The following is a 15,200-nucleotide window of genomic DNA, read 5'->3' on the forward strand; positions in this document are numbered from 1 at the left end:
CCTGTACAGGTATTCAAAAGGGCCAGGGGATGTGCCATAGTCTAGGTACGGCGCTCGAGTGTCGTTGCCATTGCCAGTCAATGGGTGTTCGCTCCTTCCTCCCACTGAAAGAGTACTCGTAGATCGTAATACTACGAGTAGTAATACCGTAGTACGGAGGAGTAGTATTAGTAATTACTCCGTACGTACTAGTAGCAATAATGCCCAGAAGCCTCAAAACTGCTTCTCCTAGGCTCTCCACAGCGAGCTAAAACCTACGACGTATGTTTCCATGGCGCGACAATCATGGGACGACGAGACCAGGGGTTTCCACTCCGGCAGCCAAGCGGGGGGTGTGGCCGTACGAGGACTCATCCTAGACCTTTTCCTTTCTTTTTCTTCTGTCTCTGCTTCGCCTACCACCTAGGCCAGGCTCTTCTAGCAGTATCTCGGCCCTGAATGATTGACGGCTCCCCCTCCTCCTTCCTTTTTTTTTTTTTTTTTTTTTTTTTGCTGTCTTGTCCGGTCCAGTTGGGTTGGGTTGCCCCCCACCCTCCCGGTCGAGAACCGACACGACCTGTCTTTCTTAGCCGATTGCACTTCTCCAGGCGCTAAGATACTGTGAGCTGGCTGTTGGCTACTACATCTTCTCTCTTCCTTACGAATGTAGCTTCTCGACCGTTCAAACGCCAACGTTTGTTATTGAGACCTCGATGACGCACACACTATTCCTTCCCAGGTGTCATCTATCACCGTGGGTGTATTGCATATAAGGTCACGGGCCATCGTTACAAACATCAAACGGACCCCCGTCTGGATGCGAACAGCGAACAAGAGGCACAAAAAGAAAAATGAGAGAGAGGAAATGATCGTTGCTGGCATGCGATGATCGGCCCCCGCCGCTGCTTTGCTGTCCTCAACGTCTGTGCTGCAGTTGTGGCGGGCCGCGCACTTTTTCCTACGTCGGCGACCAAGACGCCGCCCGCTGGTGGGATGGCAGAAAGCTGACAGGTCAACATCGTGATTACTCTTACCAAGTATCAATGAGTACAACTAATCTGTACATATGCAAAAAAGACCCCTGTACTACCGCTGGTCGCGCCACGTTTCGACGGATCTACCAGGTACGTGCTAATACCCAAGACCAGTACCGAGGCTTATGATTATCATCTCTACCGTATGATCACGAGCATCATTCTTTTTCACACCCTTGAAACATCACATCATGCCAAAGCTTTTCTATCACTGCGAGTATTACAAGAATCCCAGCGACACAAGGGAGGGATGCCAACAAAAGAGAGAGATTAGCAACCTATTAGTGAAGTCCCTGAAGATCGTTCTGTCGTCACGGTCCCCACAGCGTGTCCACTCCAGTTTTAGTCGCCAAGCTGGCTTGCAAGCTGCGCAAGACGCCGCACGTAACGAATGCGCACGGGGCTATAGTTACTGCTTCGATAGATGGAATATAATACGGAGTACGTCGTAGGCCATGTTCACGCACGTACAGATATACGCATACATACACGATGCTTGTTGGCGATCGTGCCAGGGCAGGCGATACATCAGTCAGACGTCGTCCCTGTCTTGCGTGTGTTACCGCTCACCGCAGTCTTCTCCACAAGTCTCGTGCATCTACGACGTACATGTACGGATAAGAAGTTGATATGACGGCCGCTGTCGCCCTCTCCTTTCTCTTCACACTATTACAACTTCTTCCTCACCCTCTTGCATGGTCGCTCATCGATGATGGGGCAATACGGGTGACGAGTTGAGATAAGCGCCCGGTCAGGTAGTATGATCCGCAAGGCTGGGTCGGGCCAGTACAGTACTACGGCGTACGTGTATGGGTCCAGATAAAAATTCTCCTCCACGACGTAGCGACATGGAAATTAATCGTGCACTGTAAAGCTAGAAAGAGAGGGGAGCGAAGGAGCCGGAGAGAGGAAAGATGAATCTATCAAGCGGCACCGACAACCGGCAAATGGTCGCGACTTACGAGTGTTGCTCTTCGCTATTAGAACACGCTATACGGAGTACTCTTTTCCCTTCTCTCTTTCTGTGCGAGTATCAGAGTTTCGGACCCCATTGTATTTATTCATGAGCGGAAACAAGTATATAGACGGATAAGACGCTGAATTCAAGCGCATTGTCTGTATAATTATCATGACACTGTGGTGGCGAAGAAAATTATATATCATCCTCGTGTTTCGTTGTTGAAGCGTCAATTGCCGGCTCTTACTACTGCCGGAACTAATGGTACCAGTTCCCATGGCAGAGAGAAAGAGAGAGAACGAAGACAAAGGTACTCAATACACCGTATTCGTCAGGAGGAATAAAAAAAAAGTGCAGTTTTCGGTGGTACAAGTACGAAAGGGCTTTTCACCTGAGACTGTGTCTCAGGTTCGCAGGGATAAGGAGCCACTTCCCGCTGCCCCTGATTGGCGTCGACATGGCCTCTCAGTTTCCCTCAGCCTTGGTTCGTCTCAGCCCACACACCCACCTCGTACAGACACCCCCCTCTTCAACTCTCAAGTCTTTTCACAAGAGGGAACCCTCAGTCATGGGTTTTATGAGGCGGAGGAGGCACTCAAGCACTAATACAGTACTATTACTTATACAGGTAGGTTATACCAGCAACGGAGGAGTCGTATGTAGGTTTTTGTCAAAGGCTTCGTGAGACGGGACAGACAATCTGAAAGTCCCCCCCCCCCCTTTGCCTATTCTTCATTGCAATATTAACACTCTGGTACTGATGATTTACAAGTCGTTGACTGAAGAAGGAGTAATCTGTACTTTGCAGCAAGATTCGGTGACAATATGTCTCATACCAGCTTCGACACCTCTCTAGTTCTTCTTGGGAAAAAGTCCGTTCCGCCGTTGTTTCGTCTGTACTGCAAGTACGGAGTTGAGTATTGCACATCGAAACCTGAGCGCAACGCGCAAAGCAAATATCCTTAATAGCGGTGGACTGTTCGGCCTTGTCCCCGTAAAAAAAAAAAAAACATTAACGGATGGTTGTGATGCCGGTTTTACCAAAGGCGCCATCGATACAAGACGGAGGAGTAAGTGGAGTAGTATTGTTACTACTACAGGCAGTACTATTTTATATATATTACTTAACTTGGTGAGACGCGACAACGCTATCGTGAAGAGAGTTAAATTACGAGTGAAAACAGAACAGAAAATAAAATAAATATTCCAAAACATATTTTCGAGCTCGGTGTGTCGCGTGTGTGAGTGCAATATCATAAGGAACAATGCATATAATGCGCGCACACCGCGCCCGAGATGAAGGATATGCGAAACAGTTGGACAGCGTTGACGGACATTCCATGAAACATATGTGGTGTTGCCATTCTTGACGAGAGAAATCTCCATGTTGGCGGACAACGGTCAAAGAGATGGAAGAAAGTCGAAAAAAACTACGCCACACAGACACTTTCACTTAAACGTCACTTGTGGCGCAAGCCATGATCAGTGCGCCACATTATCAAATTCATCGAACAAAATTTCCAGAAGCTAATAGACTGATGACTCGTGAGATATTCCCAGCCGCCACAATCTTTGGACAAACCTTGTAGACTTGGAAATCCCACCGAATCATAACGAGGAAAGCAAGAAGAAGAAAAGGGATCACATCTGTCAGTAGAGGACAGACTCAAATAGACTCGAGACACACGAGACACAGCCATGCCTGGACGAACAAAAAAGATCGAGACGGCCTCTCAAGACGCGGAGATGGATGACGCTGCCCCGCCATCCGCTCAGCCAGAGGACCCTCAGACCGACGAGAATGAGGAGGAAGGGGAGGAAGAGGAGGAAGAGGAGCCTCAGCGCGTCAAGATTGTATGCCAATCCACACCCCTCCTCTGACCTGTGTTGGCACCGTCACTGACGAGAAGATATCAGCTTCCTGGGTCTACCGACACTGCTGCCTCATTCGAGTTCATTGACGAGGGTCACACAATAGGAAATGCCCTCAGGTACATTATCATGAAGAAGTGAGTTACTTCCATATTGCGCCTGCTTCTACTATTGATACGGGAAGGGGGCAAATATAAGTTGTAGTGAGAATGAACACTGACCTAAATAGCCCTGACGTTGAGTTCTGCGCCTACTCCATTCCTCACCCTTCAGAGCCCAAGATGAATATCCGCATTCAGACATATGGTAAGATTGACCCGCCCTTTCTCTTGTCTTGCCCACGTCAGGCTTGACCGGGTTGGATCTAGATGTCACCTGCCGAAGAGAAGTCATGGAAGCTGATCAATGTGGTACAGAGGGTACTGCCGTCGACGCGCTCAAGAAGGGCCTGGTTGATCTGCAGGAGAGCTGCGACGTTGTGGCCGAGGAGTTTTGGTCGAAGCGCCAGGAGTTCAACGCTGCCCATGGGATCAGCCGGTGAAAGGGGAAGCAATGTGAGCCGCCGACAACACAGCACGACTGCATAGATGTGAAATGAAATAGACAGGCCTTGGAGAAAGCTGAATTTTGTTTTTGCGTGAGAACTGGCTACTTCCTTAGACAAGCATTTCTAATTATAGAGCAGAAAATCAAGAGATACAGATATAAAGAAAACGGCTGTTTTCAAAGAAGGTGGAAGCAACTACTGGTAAGATGTTGCATAACATGGGGGGAAGCCAAATATATCCTGGCCATGTCCTCAGTTGCGTCCCTAATTGTTTCGAGGTTAGCTATTTATAAACGACCACATATTATTTGTGTTGAGAGTTTATCATATGCTACTCACCTGGAGGAAGCCCGACATGAAGTTCGACGGCAGCCTCTTGTCTCCTCGGAAGTTCTCGTCCTTGAAATACGACATGATGTGCGTCGTCTGCTTCCAAAAGTTCATAGTCTCCTGCATACGCCCACAATGTGTCAGCCTAGCAAACAGTGGTTTCCCTTCCCTCTCGCACTCTTTGTCCTGGTCCATCTCTCCTGGTTCGTGGGGGTGGGTCTCTGACCTGGTATTCGGCGTGCGACTTGTACAGAAGGACATCTGCGACGGAGAGCTTGTTGACGTAGCGGTGGCGCTCGAATTCCTGGCGTATCCGGGTGCGAATCACCGACACGGGCATGGGGATGTTGTACATTGTCTGCATCTCAGGGGCCTAGACACACAGGAGCCAGTCAGTCCTCCAATCCATGTTTATCGTACGAGCGCGATCAGTGTCGCGCGCACGAGCATCCAATTGATGGGTATCGTATCTTGCGGATCCAAAAAAGAAGAAAAAAGAAGGATATAAACGTACGGATCGAATCCATTCGCGGTAAGAAGAAATAACTCGACGCTTTGCTTCCGTCCAGTTGGCGGCTAGAGGCCATCGTCAGCAGTGTGGTTTAACCGGGGAAGACAGGGCGGAGGTAATAGCCGAGAGAGAGAGCAGAGCAGTGGCCCGCCGCCGGGAGCTTGTGTCATGGTCCAACAACTTACACTGCGTCGTCTTCTTGGCAAACTGAGTAGGTGTGATGGCCATGATGGGCGATGGTGACTTCGATTCTCTCCTTCTTTGTTTTCTCTCCAAAATCCGGGGAAGAGCGGGGGGAGGGACGACAACAGATTAACGCCGCTCAGGCTTGGGGTCTGTCGACGGGGTCAAATCAATTGGAGACAGACTCATTGGATAAACAGCCTGGGGAACTATAGGTCACGTGCATCCCACCTTGGCAGCTGGCCCATGGAAGCGCAGCGTCACACTTGTTTGACAATCATTGAACCTTGGAGGGGTTACGCTACCTCCCATTTTGCTCGTCCACTTTTAACAACAGTAGCTTGCGGACTACAAAGAAGTTCATCCCCAGCATCATAATCTGCGAGGTTGACCCCTGAACAGCCCACCCATTGGAACAGTGCATTCGATTCTCCTTTTTCCACCAACCGGCTCACCGACACCTGGGCTAGGGAAGTACGGAAAAGGAAGAAGGGAAAAATTCGAATCTTACGCCAGACTTTTTCGATCGAAACGGGCTTTTCTCTGCCAACTCGCGAGAGTGCAGAACGACCGAAACAGAGAAGAGATAAGACACTACACATAAATGCCTGCCATCCGTCATGCTTCTAAGCGGAAGCCCCCGCCTGAAGGCTTCAGCGACATCGAGGAGGACCTGCTCATCTTTTCCAACAAGATGAAGGACGCGCAAAACAAGACCGCTCCCTCGGGGCCCAAGCACCAGTCGCAGTGGGAGGTGTTCCAGATCTCTCACCAGAGGAGCCGGTACATCTACGACCTATACTACGAAAAGGAGGCCATCAGTAAGCAGCTGTATGACTGGCTACTAAAGAATGGCTACGCCGACGCCATGCTCATTGCTAAGTGGAAGAAGCAAGGGTATGAAAAGGTGAGCGATCCTTGAGCCCTCCCTTCCCTGTGCATGTCCCTCTCTCTCTTTTATTATGTCCTCTCATGTTCAATACTAATATATTGCTCGTATCACCTTAGCTATGCTGCCTACGATGTATCCAGACAAAAGAGACCAATTTCAATAGCACGTGCGTCTGCCGAGTTCCTCGAGCCGAGATGAAGGAAGACCGGGATATACAATGCGTCAGCTGTGGATGTAGAGGATGTGCCTCGACGGACTAGACTCGTGGATTACCAACCTGTCCCCCTCCTCTGGAGACCTGTGCGGCTGGAAGCAAGACAGACCGAGGGGGTTTGTCAGGATTCTCTTGTCCAACCTTGTGTGGACGGACGAGGAAGGGCCCTTTTTATTTTCTGTTTTCTGTTTTTCTTTTGAAGCACTGCAAAGAGGTACATAAGGCCCTTTCCAAATCCTTTGTTGTCATTTTCCTTTACACAGTGCGCTAATCGACATATATTTCAGTCCCTCCCCGCAACGCCCTGTTGTATACGACTTTCGGTGATTGTGCCCTCATTTCCTAGAGAATCCTGCACGTCCACGACCGAATCGTACGCTCTGTGGAACGAATTGAAGGGAGGACATGGCCCCTGCTAAGTCATCCATCTCCGTGTCCGCCTTTGAGTCATTGCCCTTGGTGTGGCCTCCCTGCTCCTTCTTCTGCTTCTGCTGCCCCAGACTGGCCGTCTTTGCAGTGCCGTCCTCAAGAGGCTGCTGTTCTGACCCCTTAGGGCTTTCCCGACGTGTTTCCTTTCCATGGTTGGAAATGGATGACTTCCGCCTGCGGTGGCCACTGTCAGTCAGCAGCGAGCGTCTCCCGTCAATGCCTTCCTTTGTGATTGCGAAAAAGTAGTTTTTCGGGTACATGTGCTTGTCAATCATGTGCATGCGGCGCTTCTGGTGCGTCAAGCATTTGCGCTCACAACCTTCGACAAAGCAGGAGTACTAGCCGGGCTGTCAGCTTCCTGTCTTCCTTCTTTTTTTACCGCCCGAAACTAATGCGGGAGAAGCGCATCGTGGGAGGTGGAGGGAATCGGGCCATGACTGACTGTGTGCTCGCCTTTGTCCCTCCTAACGACTATCAGAGGGTCATGACACTCCTCGATGTGGACGCCGAGGAGGTGCTGCGAGGGGAAATTTCTCCGACATTCGAGGCAGCGGTTCGAGTGGAACTTGTTGTAATGGGATTCATAGTCGTCATATGTGATGAAAGTCATGGTGTCCTTATGAGGCGGTAGAGAGCATCTCATGTCGGAGGGCGATGGGGATGAGAAGTGGTGGCGGTCGAAGTCAGAGTCTAACTCGGTAATTTTCGTAGCTGGGCGTAATTCGACCCGGAAATCGTCGTCTCGGGAATCAGAATCTAAACCTTCTTCTGGCTCTCGTGAGCGCTTCATACTTTTTCTATTGTGCTTCTTTTATATATTTCCCCCCCCTTACTTCTGTGACGTGATGGAGGGGGAGGGGGAGAGAGACAGAAGGAAAATAGGCGGGGTAGCTATTACGGTCAATGAGGCTGAAGATAGTCGTAGCCGAGGCCGTTGGCTGTTTGGTGTATCAAGTTGGAAACGATGGTCGTCAATATTCTGGGCGGTTATAGGAAAGGTTCCTGGGACTCTCTCGGTTGATGATCCTGTGAAGCAATGTTGAGAGAGCTCCTTCAGCTTTGAGTTCTGACGGGCTTTTGGTGGTTTGCCTCTGACTTCTGCCGACCGCCACTCGCATTGCCCGTACCAGGTTTAGCGCCTTTGGCCTTTGGTGGGTGCAAGGCTGCAAGTCTGCAAGCATGCGGGTTGGGCTTGGGCCCCCAGGATGGGATTTTCTTGTACTCGTATGAGGACAGACTCGTACGAGGGCGACGTAGACTGTAGTAGTAGTAGTAGTCATGTTAAGCATTTTCTTATCGTACAATACTGCTACCTGCTCTATTGTATCTGCATCACCCAGGCTGAATCGTTGCTACTACTAATGGTACTTCTTACTCATAGTGGTAGATGTGGTAATATTACATAGATGATTACATGTATGTGCTAGTTAGTCTCCGAACGCAAAGGTCTCATTGTACGTACTCAGCATTACTTGGAGGGAATAAATGGTGCTCTTAGTGATGGACTGTAATGATCTGACATTGATATTCATGATAGTACTGTACTTACTAGACAAAAGGTAAGAGGAAATACAAGTATTAACTCTATGGACTATTTGCTACTTACTACGCATTACGCTGTAGAGGATGGCTGCTCTGGAGGATGGGCCGTTGTTTGTCCGCTGTACGTCACGCCAGGCACAAACACATGGAATATTGGAATATTGATACGGGCACCGAGCAGAGGGGTAAGAAAGCAAGCCCGACTTACTAGTATTACTTTGCCACTTTTAGCTGGGTGAGAAAGGTGGGAAGAGAAGGCCCAAGCAGAGTAGAAAAGGGTCACTCGAAGCCGTTAAAGCCGAAAGAAAATCCAACAAGCGGGTGGATCCAGCGCATCGACCCTGAGGGGTTCCGAGCCAGCACAATCTTGGCTTAAGCCCTCCCGGCTCAGAAGCGCCTCATACCTTGTTCACCCACCAACTTTAGACCTCTTGCGGAGGGCTGCGCCATATTGCACTTTATCCTCTTCTTCTTTCGCCATCGACATCACTCCTCTCTCCCTCGCCCCATCTTCAACACAAATGTGTCCTCCGAGCGCGCGCCGTGCCCGCTGCCAACCTGCTCCATACCACGACTGCCGACAAATCAGTGATGGACTGTTTCGGCCCATACGGCTCGGTTGATAATACAGTGCATCAGTTATGATTTCTCCGTCCAGCTGATGATCGATATTCACCTACTCGGATCCTCCGCCCGCCGACTCACATATCATCTCGGCCTCACACATGCACCCCGCGCCGCCGTTTAGTAACCCCCCCTCGGCCTTGCCCACTATGACAACCGCCCTGGATCAGGCCAAGCAGGCATGGCAGTACGCCAATCTCTGTCCCTATACCATCACCCTCCTTACGCCACCTTTTGCATTCGCTGACCTCAAACCACCTGTCTATAGCCAAGCGCTCAAGCTGCGCAAGCACCTGACGAAACAAATCGACAAGCTCAGGGCTAACAGCACTTCCGGGACCGACATAGCCCAGTTCGATGTCGTCGACGAGGCCCTTGGACAGTGAGTCGAGGCTGGGGGGGTGAGGGAGGGGACGGTGTCATACGTACACTGGCGCGCACACATGCTAATCAAATCTCCAAGGTTTCGCCTCGCTTGCGTCACCACAATTTTCCTCGACATGGAATATGCCAACAAGGAGGATTCCGAGAGCATTCTCTGGCAGCAACATGTCACCATCAACTCCGAGTTTCGTCGCATACTCGGAAAGCTTCGACAAGATTCGCGCGTCGTCGAGAAACGAAAAGTCGAAACCAAATACGGCCACTTCTTGCGCATCGCTCAGCAATTCTACCAGGGCTACATTCAGCGTCTCGCTATGCGCTACGACGTTTCCGAGCTGAGGCGCATCGCCCAGAGCATCGAGGCCAACCAGCAGCACTCCAAGGACATGATAAGCCCCGTCCCTGCCAACCTGTCGGTCATGATCCTAGCCTCCTGCCACTCGACCTTGATTCGCCTCGGCGACCTGTCCCGCTACAGGGTCCAGGCCAAACACAAGAAGTCTTACGAGACGGCCATGGCCTTTTATGGCCTGGCGCACGATGTCATGCCTGACTCGGGCTTCGGCTTCCACCAGATGGGAATCGTGAGCCTTGAGGAAGGCAACCACCTTGACGTTGTCTATCATTTCTACCGCTCCTGGGCCGTTAAGGAACCCCATCCCCTGGCTAAGCAGAACCTGGAATCCAAGTTCAAGAGTCTCCAGAATCACAGTTCATCCTCCCGTGCCAAAGCATCTTCGCCCTCTCCCAACGATACCTTCGTCTTGTGGTTTGTGCGCCTCCAGGCTCTCTTTTACAAGGGCGAGCCAGTCTCCTCTCAGCAGAATGAGCTCGAGCGTGAGGTCTTCCACCGCATGACCATGGCAATCCGTGATGTAGCATCTGCCCCCATGCTCTTCAAGATGGGCCTTGTGAATATTTCGGCCCACTGCATCGCTTCTATGAAGAATCAAGGTGCGTTGAAAGACTGCCAGTCATTGTCGGTGCCATTTCTAACTAGTGCGCAGATGCGAAAACAGAGTCATCAGCCAGATTCTACCAGCACGTTCTGCACTTCAACATGCGCTTCATTCTCAAACTCTGCGAGGCCATTAAGGCAGACATTGCTGCTACTGCGTCGTCCGAGGAGTTCCCCAACTCTGCTGAACCCAACGCCGCACCCTCTTCGAAGGACGCCCTTCTCCCTCTGCTGAGGGTCTACTGTATCTGGATTGCTTCCCGCACGTCCGAGATCTATACTTCGCCGGACTCCCCTGGGAACATTGTTCCACCGATGACGCAAACCCTGGCCTCTGTCCTAACCTCTTTCTGTACGGAGCTCTCCAACAATGCCGACACAGTCGCTAGCTGCCCTTACCTTCTTCCTGAGGATATTGAGATCCGTGGCCTCACCTCTCTCTCCGATGATAGTGTCCCGGTTGCCTGCCGGGGTTACTGCGATGATAATGGCCAGATGAAGCCACACCCCGATTCACAGTCTCAGCGTCAAGCACCCTCCCAGGAGTCAACTGCGCGCCTGCTAGACATTCTCCGCTGCGCATACTCCCTGACGGAGGACCCCAACGTGCCGCTGATCTGCAGCGCCATTGAGTCTGGACTGGAGTTTCGGTATCAGGATCGATCTCAGCCTTCTGGGGAACCCGTCCTTCAAAAATCTGCCCGGGAACCGGTGCTCCAGAAACCTGCTCGGGAACCTGCCCTCCAGAAACCTGCTCGGGAACCTGTTCTTCAGAAATCTTCACGAGAACCTATCCTCCAGAAACCTGCACGGGAACCTATCCTCCAGAAATCTACTCTGGGACCTGCCCGAGAACCTGCTAGAGAGCCTATCAAAGAGCCTGAACTCGCCCGGACGCCAGAGAAGCCTGTACTCCCTGGTTTTGACACATCCAGAAACTCTAGCCAATGGGCCCAACTCGCTCAGAATAATGCGAATACCTATCAAGGTGCTCAGTATGGCAGTCCTGCTATGCCGCCCGTGGAGGATCGTCCTCAGGAACAGGTGTACAGTACGCCTGCGACGCATCTGAGACCTATGAACGATGCCGATGAGACGGTTGTCAACATGCTTTCGCCCTTCCTCGACTGCCCGACCCCCAAGTCTGAGCAGAATACCTACTCGCCCAAAGAGTCATCATACGGGATGCACTCGACCACGGCCAGCGAGCTCGCGCAAGAGCTCCTCAAGACATTTCAGCCGGAAAAAGACGAGCCGGTCCCTTACTACGAGTCCATAAATGCGCAGAGGTACGCCTCATCAGGGTGGAATGGCATGTTCATGGCCGCACCATCCAAGGCTCAACTGCCCAGGTCGCCCCAGACCACAGGCCAAGCTCTGCCCTCTTTTTCAGGCCAAATATACGATGGTTCACCTGGTGGCTCCATGCCTGCTGAGGGGCACCACGGCAGTCCCTTCTCTATGCCTACTGGTCGGGGTGCTGCCGTGCCATCTCTGATGCCAGCGCCCGGGTTTCCGCAGCAGCAGCAGCAAGCTTTTGGAGTGCGCGAACAGCAACAACAGCAGCAGCAGCAGTCACAATTTGACACATGGTCCTCGTACCAGATGCCCAACTCCGTCGGGCAGCTTCCCCGCAATCATGCGCAGCAGCAGCAGCAGAGATCCCAGGGTGCTGTCCCAATATCATCCAACTCTTCGGTCTTCTCGCACCCCAGCAGTGTATACCAAGGAACACCTGCGTCTGTACATGGTCCTAGCCGACTCACGGCCCAGACTCAGGGCGGCGCCTACGGTATCGGTTATACGAGCAACGGGGTACAAGGACAGAGCTCTATCTCGTCCTTGTCATCCGGGCGGCCGTTCCAGATGAACCAGACGTCGTCTAACTATGATGCCGCTGTCTTTGAAGCAGCAATGAATGGTCAACGATTTAACCGATGAACTTCCTTGATCTTTTTCCTTGAAGAAAAAAAGACCCAAAAAAAGAATAAGGATGCCCATCTACTAGGGCACCGTCTATGATACACCAGACATTTATTTCTACTGTGCAATACCTCGCAAAGCTATCCCTTGCCAGTCTGCATCGAGTCGGTCTGCACATCTGGGATGGACGCTATCACGTCTGGGACGTGGGATCTGGTCACTTGAGGCAGTCGCGTCAAGTAGAGGGATCTGCACACACGACACCGACAAGTTTGTTCAGTGAGATGGAGGAACATCAGTAACAGGTTCAATGGAACTGGGTTCTGTCCAGTGGGTGCCGAGAGGGTATTCGAACGGCGCACGCCGGTGGTATCTTGCTCCGGAATTAAGTTTTGACAAGAGCGTGCAAGCCTTCGCCTAGTGTTGCTATCAAGAGAGGAAGGTTTTCCTTGAACGCAAGAAAAAGAGGGAGAGCAGGAAAAGAAGCGAAGCAATCGATTTTTCTTGTTACTTTTGAGCTTGACAAAGAAATTTGCATCGTGGAGGATGCAGAGGCCGCTATATGCGAAAGAGAGCCACCACTTGGGCTTTCTGATATATGCAAAACGCCGCTGTTGAAACCATTTCCCTTTTTTCTCTTTCCCTTTATTCTGATACGTCTCATATCGCTTTACATGTTTCTACTAAATTTGCCCACCGCCTGGCTTCTCTATTATGACGTTCACCGGCCTTTACGTGCGTTTGGTTTATTGGGTTTTCAACCCTGGTAGGTCTGCTTTGGGAAGGGGTATCTAGGGGAAGGAAGCGAATATGTCAGTATTCGAGTGTTCTGTAATTTGATTTTGTCCGGTGGAAAGAGAATTGATCTCCATGTGTATATGGGAGCGGGGGATTGTGTGCGCGCCAAGCTTGCTATAGCAGTAGACAAGGAGGTAGCAACGTCTTTCTGTTGTCTACGCATTATGCTTGAATAGGGAAGATGCGATGAATGAGAATGAACGTACGAGGGACCGAGCTCCTGGATGCTCAGACGGGCGAGCCACTGGCCCATGTCGATGGAGGTCTCGAGGGGCTTGCCCTGTATGATTCCGGCGAGGAAGCCACCAGCGAAGGCGTCACCGGCACCGTTGGTGTCGTTGATCTGGGCGGCGTCGATGGCGTGGACCGGGAACTCCTTGATTCCTTTCTCACCCTGGATGGCGACGAGGGTAGGCTCGGTGCCCTGGGTGATGATGGCGACACGATTGCGCTTGCCGTTCTCCTTGGGCAGGTTAGCCAGGTGGGTGACGACGTCCTTGGGCTCCTTGGAGGCGAGGTTGTGCGACTCGGCGTAGGCGGCGGCCTCGGTCTCGTTGCCGATGACGTAGTCCCAGTAAGGGGCGCTGGCGTCGACGGGTTCCTTGAAGAACTGAGGGATGAAGGGGGCCGAGAGGGACAGGACAAAGATCTTGTTGTGCTCTGCGGCCTGCTTGGCGAGCTCCATGATGGCAGGGGGGGAGACTGGGTTCCTTAAGTTAGTAAAATCGCAAACCACAAATCAACGACTCTCTGCATAAAATTTGAGACAGAGACGGAGAGATATGTATATAAAAAGATTGCGTGTATGTGTGTAGAACTCACCGGTGAAGTGGAAGCCACCAACATAGTAGACGTCGGCGTTCTCAACTAGGCTCCAGATCTCGGGCTTCTTGAGGTGGTCGAGGCCGTAGTGGTTGGCGGCGCCGAGGTCTGTGCAGAGGCTGCGGTCGTGGCCAGTGATGATGGCACCGCAGCGTCCAGTCTGCTCGTTGGGGTCGACGCGGTACTCGACGCGGAGCCCGGCCTGCTTGACGGCGTCTTGCAGGATGGCGGCGTACTTGTCGTCACCGGCGCCACCGAGGTAAACGACGCTGTTGGGAGGCAGGATGTACTGGGCGCCGCGGGCCGAGTTCTGGGCGGCACCGCCAGCGATGAGCTTGGCGTCGTAGTTGTTGAGGAGGTCCTCGTACAGAGGCTTGTGCTTCTCCTCAGCGAGGATGGCGTCGTTGGCCTTGAGCCCGTACTTGTCGAGCAAGGCCTGGTCACCCTTGGCCTGGATGTCTGCGCGGAAGGGATGTTAGCCGGAAACTCAGGAGCAATTGAAGGCTCTCCTCTGACAATATTGCTGGGACGCAGCAACAAGTTCTTCTACAAGGCGTTCTGCGCAGCGGTATTGCTTTCTCTTCTATCACATACCGAGGAGAGGGTTCTCCAGGCACAGGAGAGCGTATTCCTTATTAGCAGCCATTATGATGGTTGTGTGGTGAGAGGAAAAGCAAAAATATATTGCTCCTTATTTGGTGTGGAATAAGATAGGTACTGTAGGGGAAAAGAAAGAATAGAAAGGCAAAGAGATGATGAATGGTAGAAGAGGAGAAAGAGAGAAAGCGAGTAAAAGAGGAGACACTTTTGGCGAGGGGTATTGTTATGCGTAGAGTCCATCCATGGTGGGGGTTCCGCTCTCAAAGGTTACGTGGGGCTGCCAGTTTCCGAGTACTGCCCTTGCGTAGCTTTCTGTGGCACACGCGCACGCCTTGCAGTATCGAGACCCATTGGGTATAAATATGGGTTCGAGTAATTACCATTTCCAGTATCGGGGAGAAAATTCGTGGTCCTTTTCATTTCTCTTTTCTTCAATCGCCCTGAGTCGCCAATCCGTGTATTACCAGCCTATCACTGTTTTCAGCATTACCTTGAGTGTATAAATCACCGAGTGGTGTGATACCAATTTCTCCGAATATTACCATTCTATGTCTCCGAATACCAGGCAGCTGATTATGCGACATGAACAGCAGAAGGCAA

General features: G+C 51.5%; 6 protein-coding genes across 6 annotated transcripts; 3 read left to right on the forward strand and 3 right to left on the reverse strand.

The window, feature by feature from the left end:
* Nucleotides 1–3,669: 3,669 nt before the first annotated feature.
* On the forward strand, nucleotides 3,670–4,384 carry GMORB2_5849 (uncharacterized protein; the record flags this gene model as incomplete). The annotated part of the gene is made up of 4 exons (XM_035467819.1): nucleotides 3,670–3,825; nucleotides 3,889–3,980; nucleotides 4,073–4,149; nucleotides 4,260–4,384. The coding sequence occupies 4 exons, from the start codon at nucleotides 3,670–3,672 to the stop codon at nucleotides 4,382–4,384; spliced, it is 450 nt and encodes a 149-aa protein (XP_035322785.1).
* A 330-nt stretch (nucleotides 4,385–4,714) lies between these two features.
* On the reverse strand, nucleotides 4,715–5,459 carry GMORB2_5850 (NADH dehydrogenase (ubiquinone) 1 alpha subcomplex subunit 6; the record flags this gene model as incomplete). Its single annotated transcript, XM_035467820.1, has 4 exons — nucleotides 4,715–4,840; nucleotides 4,947–5,093; nucleotides 5,235–5,296; nucleotides 5,417–5,459. The coding sequence occupies 4 exons, from the start codon at nucleotides 5,457–5,459 to the stop codon at nucleotides 4,715–4,717; spliced, it is 378 nt and encodes a 125-aa protein (XP_035322786.1).
* A 559-nt stretch (nucleotides 5,460–6,018) lies between these two features.
* Nucleotides 6,019–6,566, forward strand: GMORB2_5851 (bud site selection protein 31; the record flags this gene model as incomplete). Its single annotated transcript, XM_035467821.1, has 2 exons — nucleotides 6,019–6,321; nucleotides 6,423–6,566. The coding sequence occupies 2 exons, from the start codon at nucleotides 6,019–6,021 to the stop codon at nucleotides 6,564–6,566; spliced, it is 447 nt and encodes a 148-aa protein (XP_035322787.1).
* Nucleotides 6,567–6,855: 289 nt separating this feature from the next.
* On the reverse strand, nucleotides 6,856–7,559 carry GMORB2_5852 (ZnF C2H2; the record flags this gene model as incomplete). Its single annotated transcript, XM_035467822.1, has 2 exons — nucleotides 6,856–7,287; nucleotides 7,392–7,559. 2 exons carry the CDS (start codon nucleotides 7,557–7,559, stop codon nucleotides 6,856–6,858), a joined length of 600 nt encoding a protein of 199 aa, XP_035322788.1.
* Nucleotides 7,560–9,264: 1,705 nt separating this feature from the next.
* On the forward strand, nucleotides 9,265–12,398 carry GMORB2_5853 (Telomerase activating protein Est1; the record flags this gene model as incomplete). The annotated part of the gene is made up of 4 exons (XM_035467823.1): nucleotides 9,265–9,497; nucleotides 9,579–10,453; nucleotides 10,507–11,809; nucleotides 12,176–12,398. The coding sequence occupies 4 exons, from the start codon at nucleotides 9,265–9,267 to the stop codon at nucleotides 12,396–12,398; spliced, it is 2,634 nt and encodes an 877-aa protein (XP_035322789.1).
* Nucleotides 12,399–13,137: 739 nt separating this feature from the next.
* GMORB2_5854 (adenosine kinase) lies at nucleotides 13,138–14,646 on the reverse strand (the record flags this gene model as incomplete). The annotated part of the gene is made up of 4 exons (XM_035467824.1): nucleotides 13,138–13,171; nucleotides 13,385–13,880; nucleotides 14,001–14,459; nucleotides 14,595–14,646. 4 exons carry the CDS (start codon nucleotides 14,644–14,646, stop codon nucleotides 13,138–13,140), a joined length of 1,041 nt encoding a protein of 346 aa, XP_035322790.1.
* Nucleotides 14,647–15,200: the final 554 nt, after the last annotated feature.

This window comes from Geosmithia morbida (genome assembly GCF_012550715.1).
Source record: "Geosmithia morbida isolate 1262 chromosome Unknown scaffold_4, whole genome shotgun sequence".
NCBI classification, from domain to species: domain Eukaryota; kingdom Fungi; phylum Ascomycota; class Sordariomycetes; order Hypocreales; family Bionectriaceae; genus Geosmithia; species Geosmithia morbida.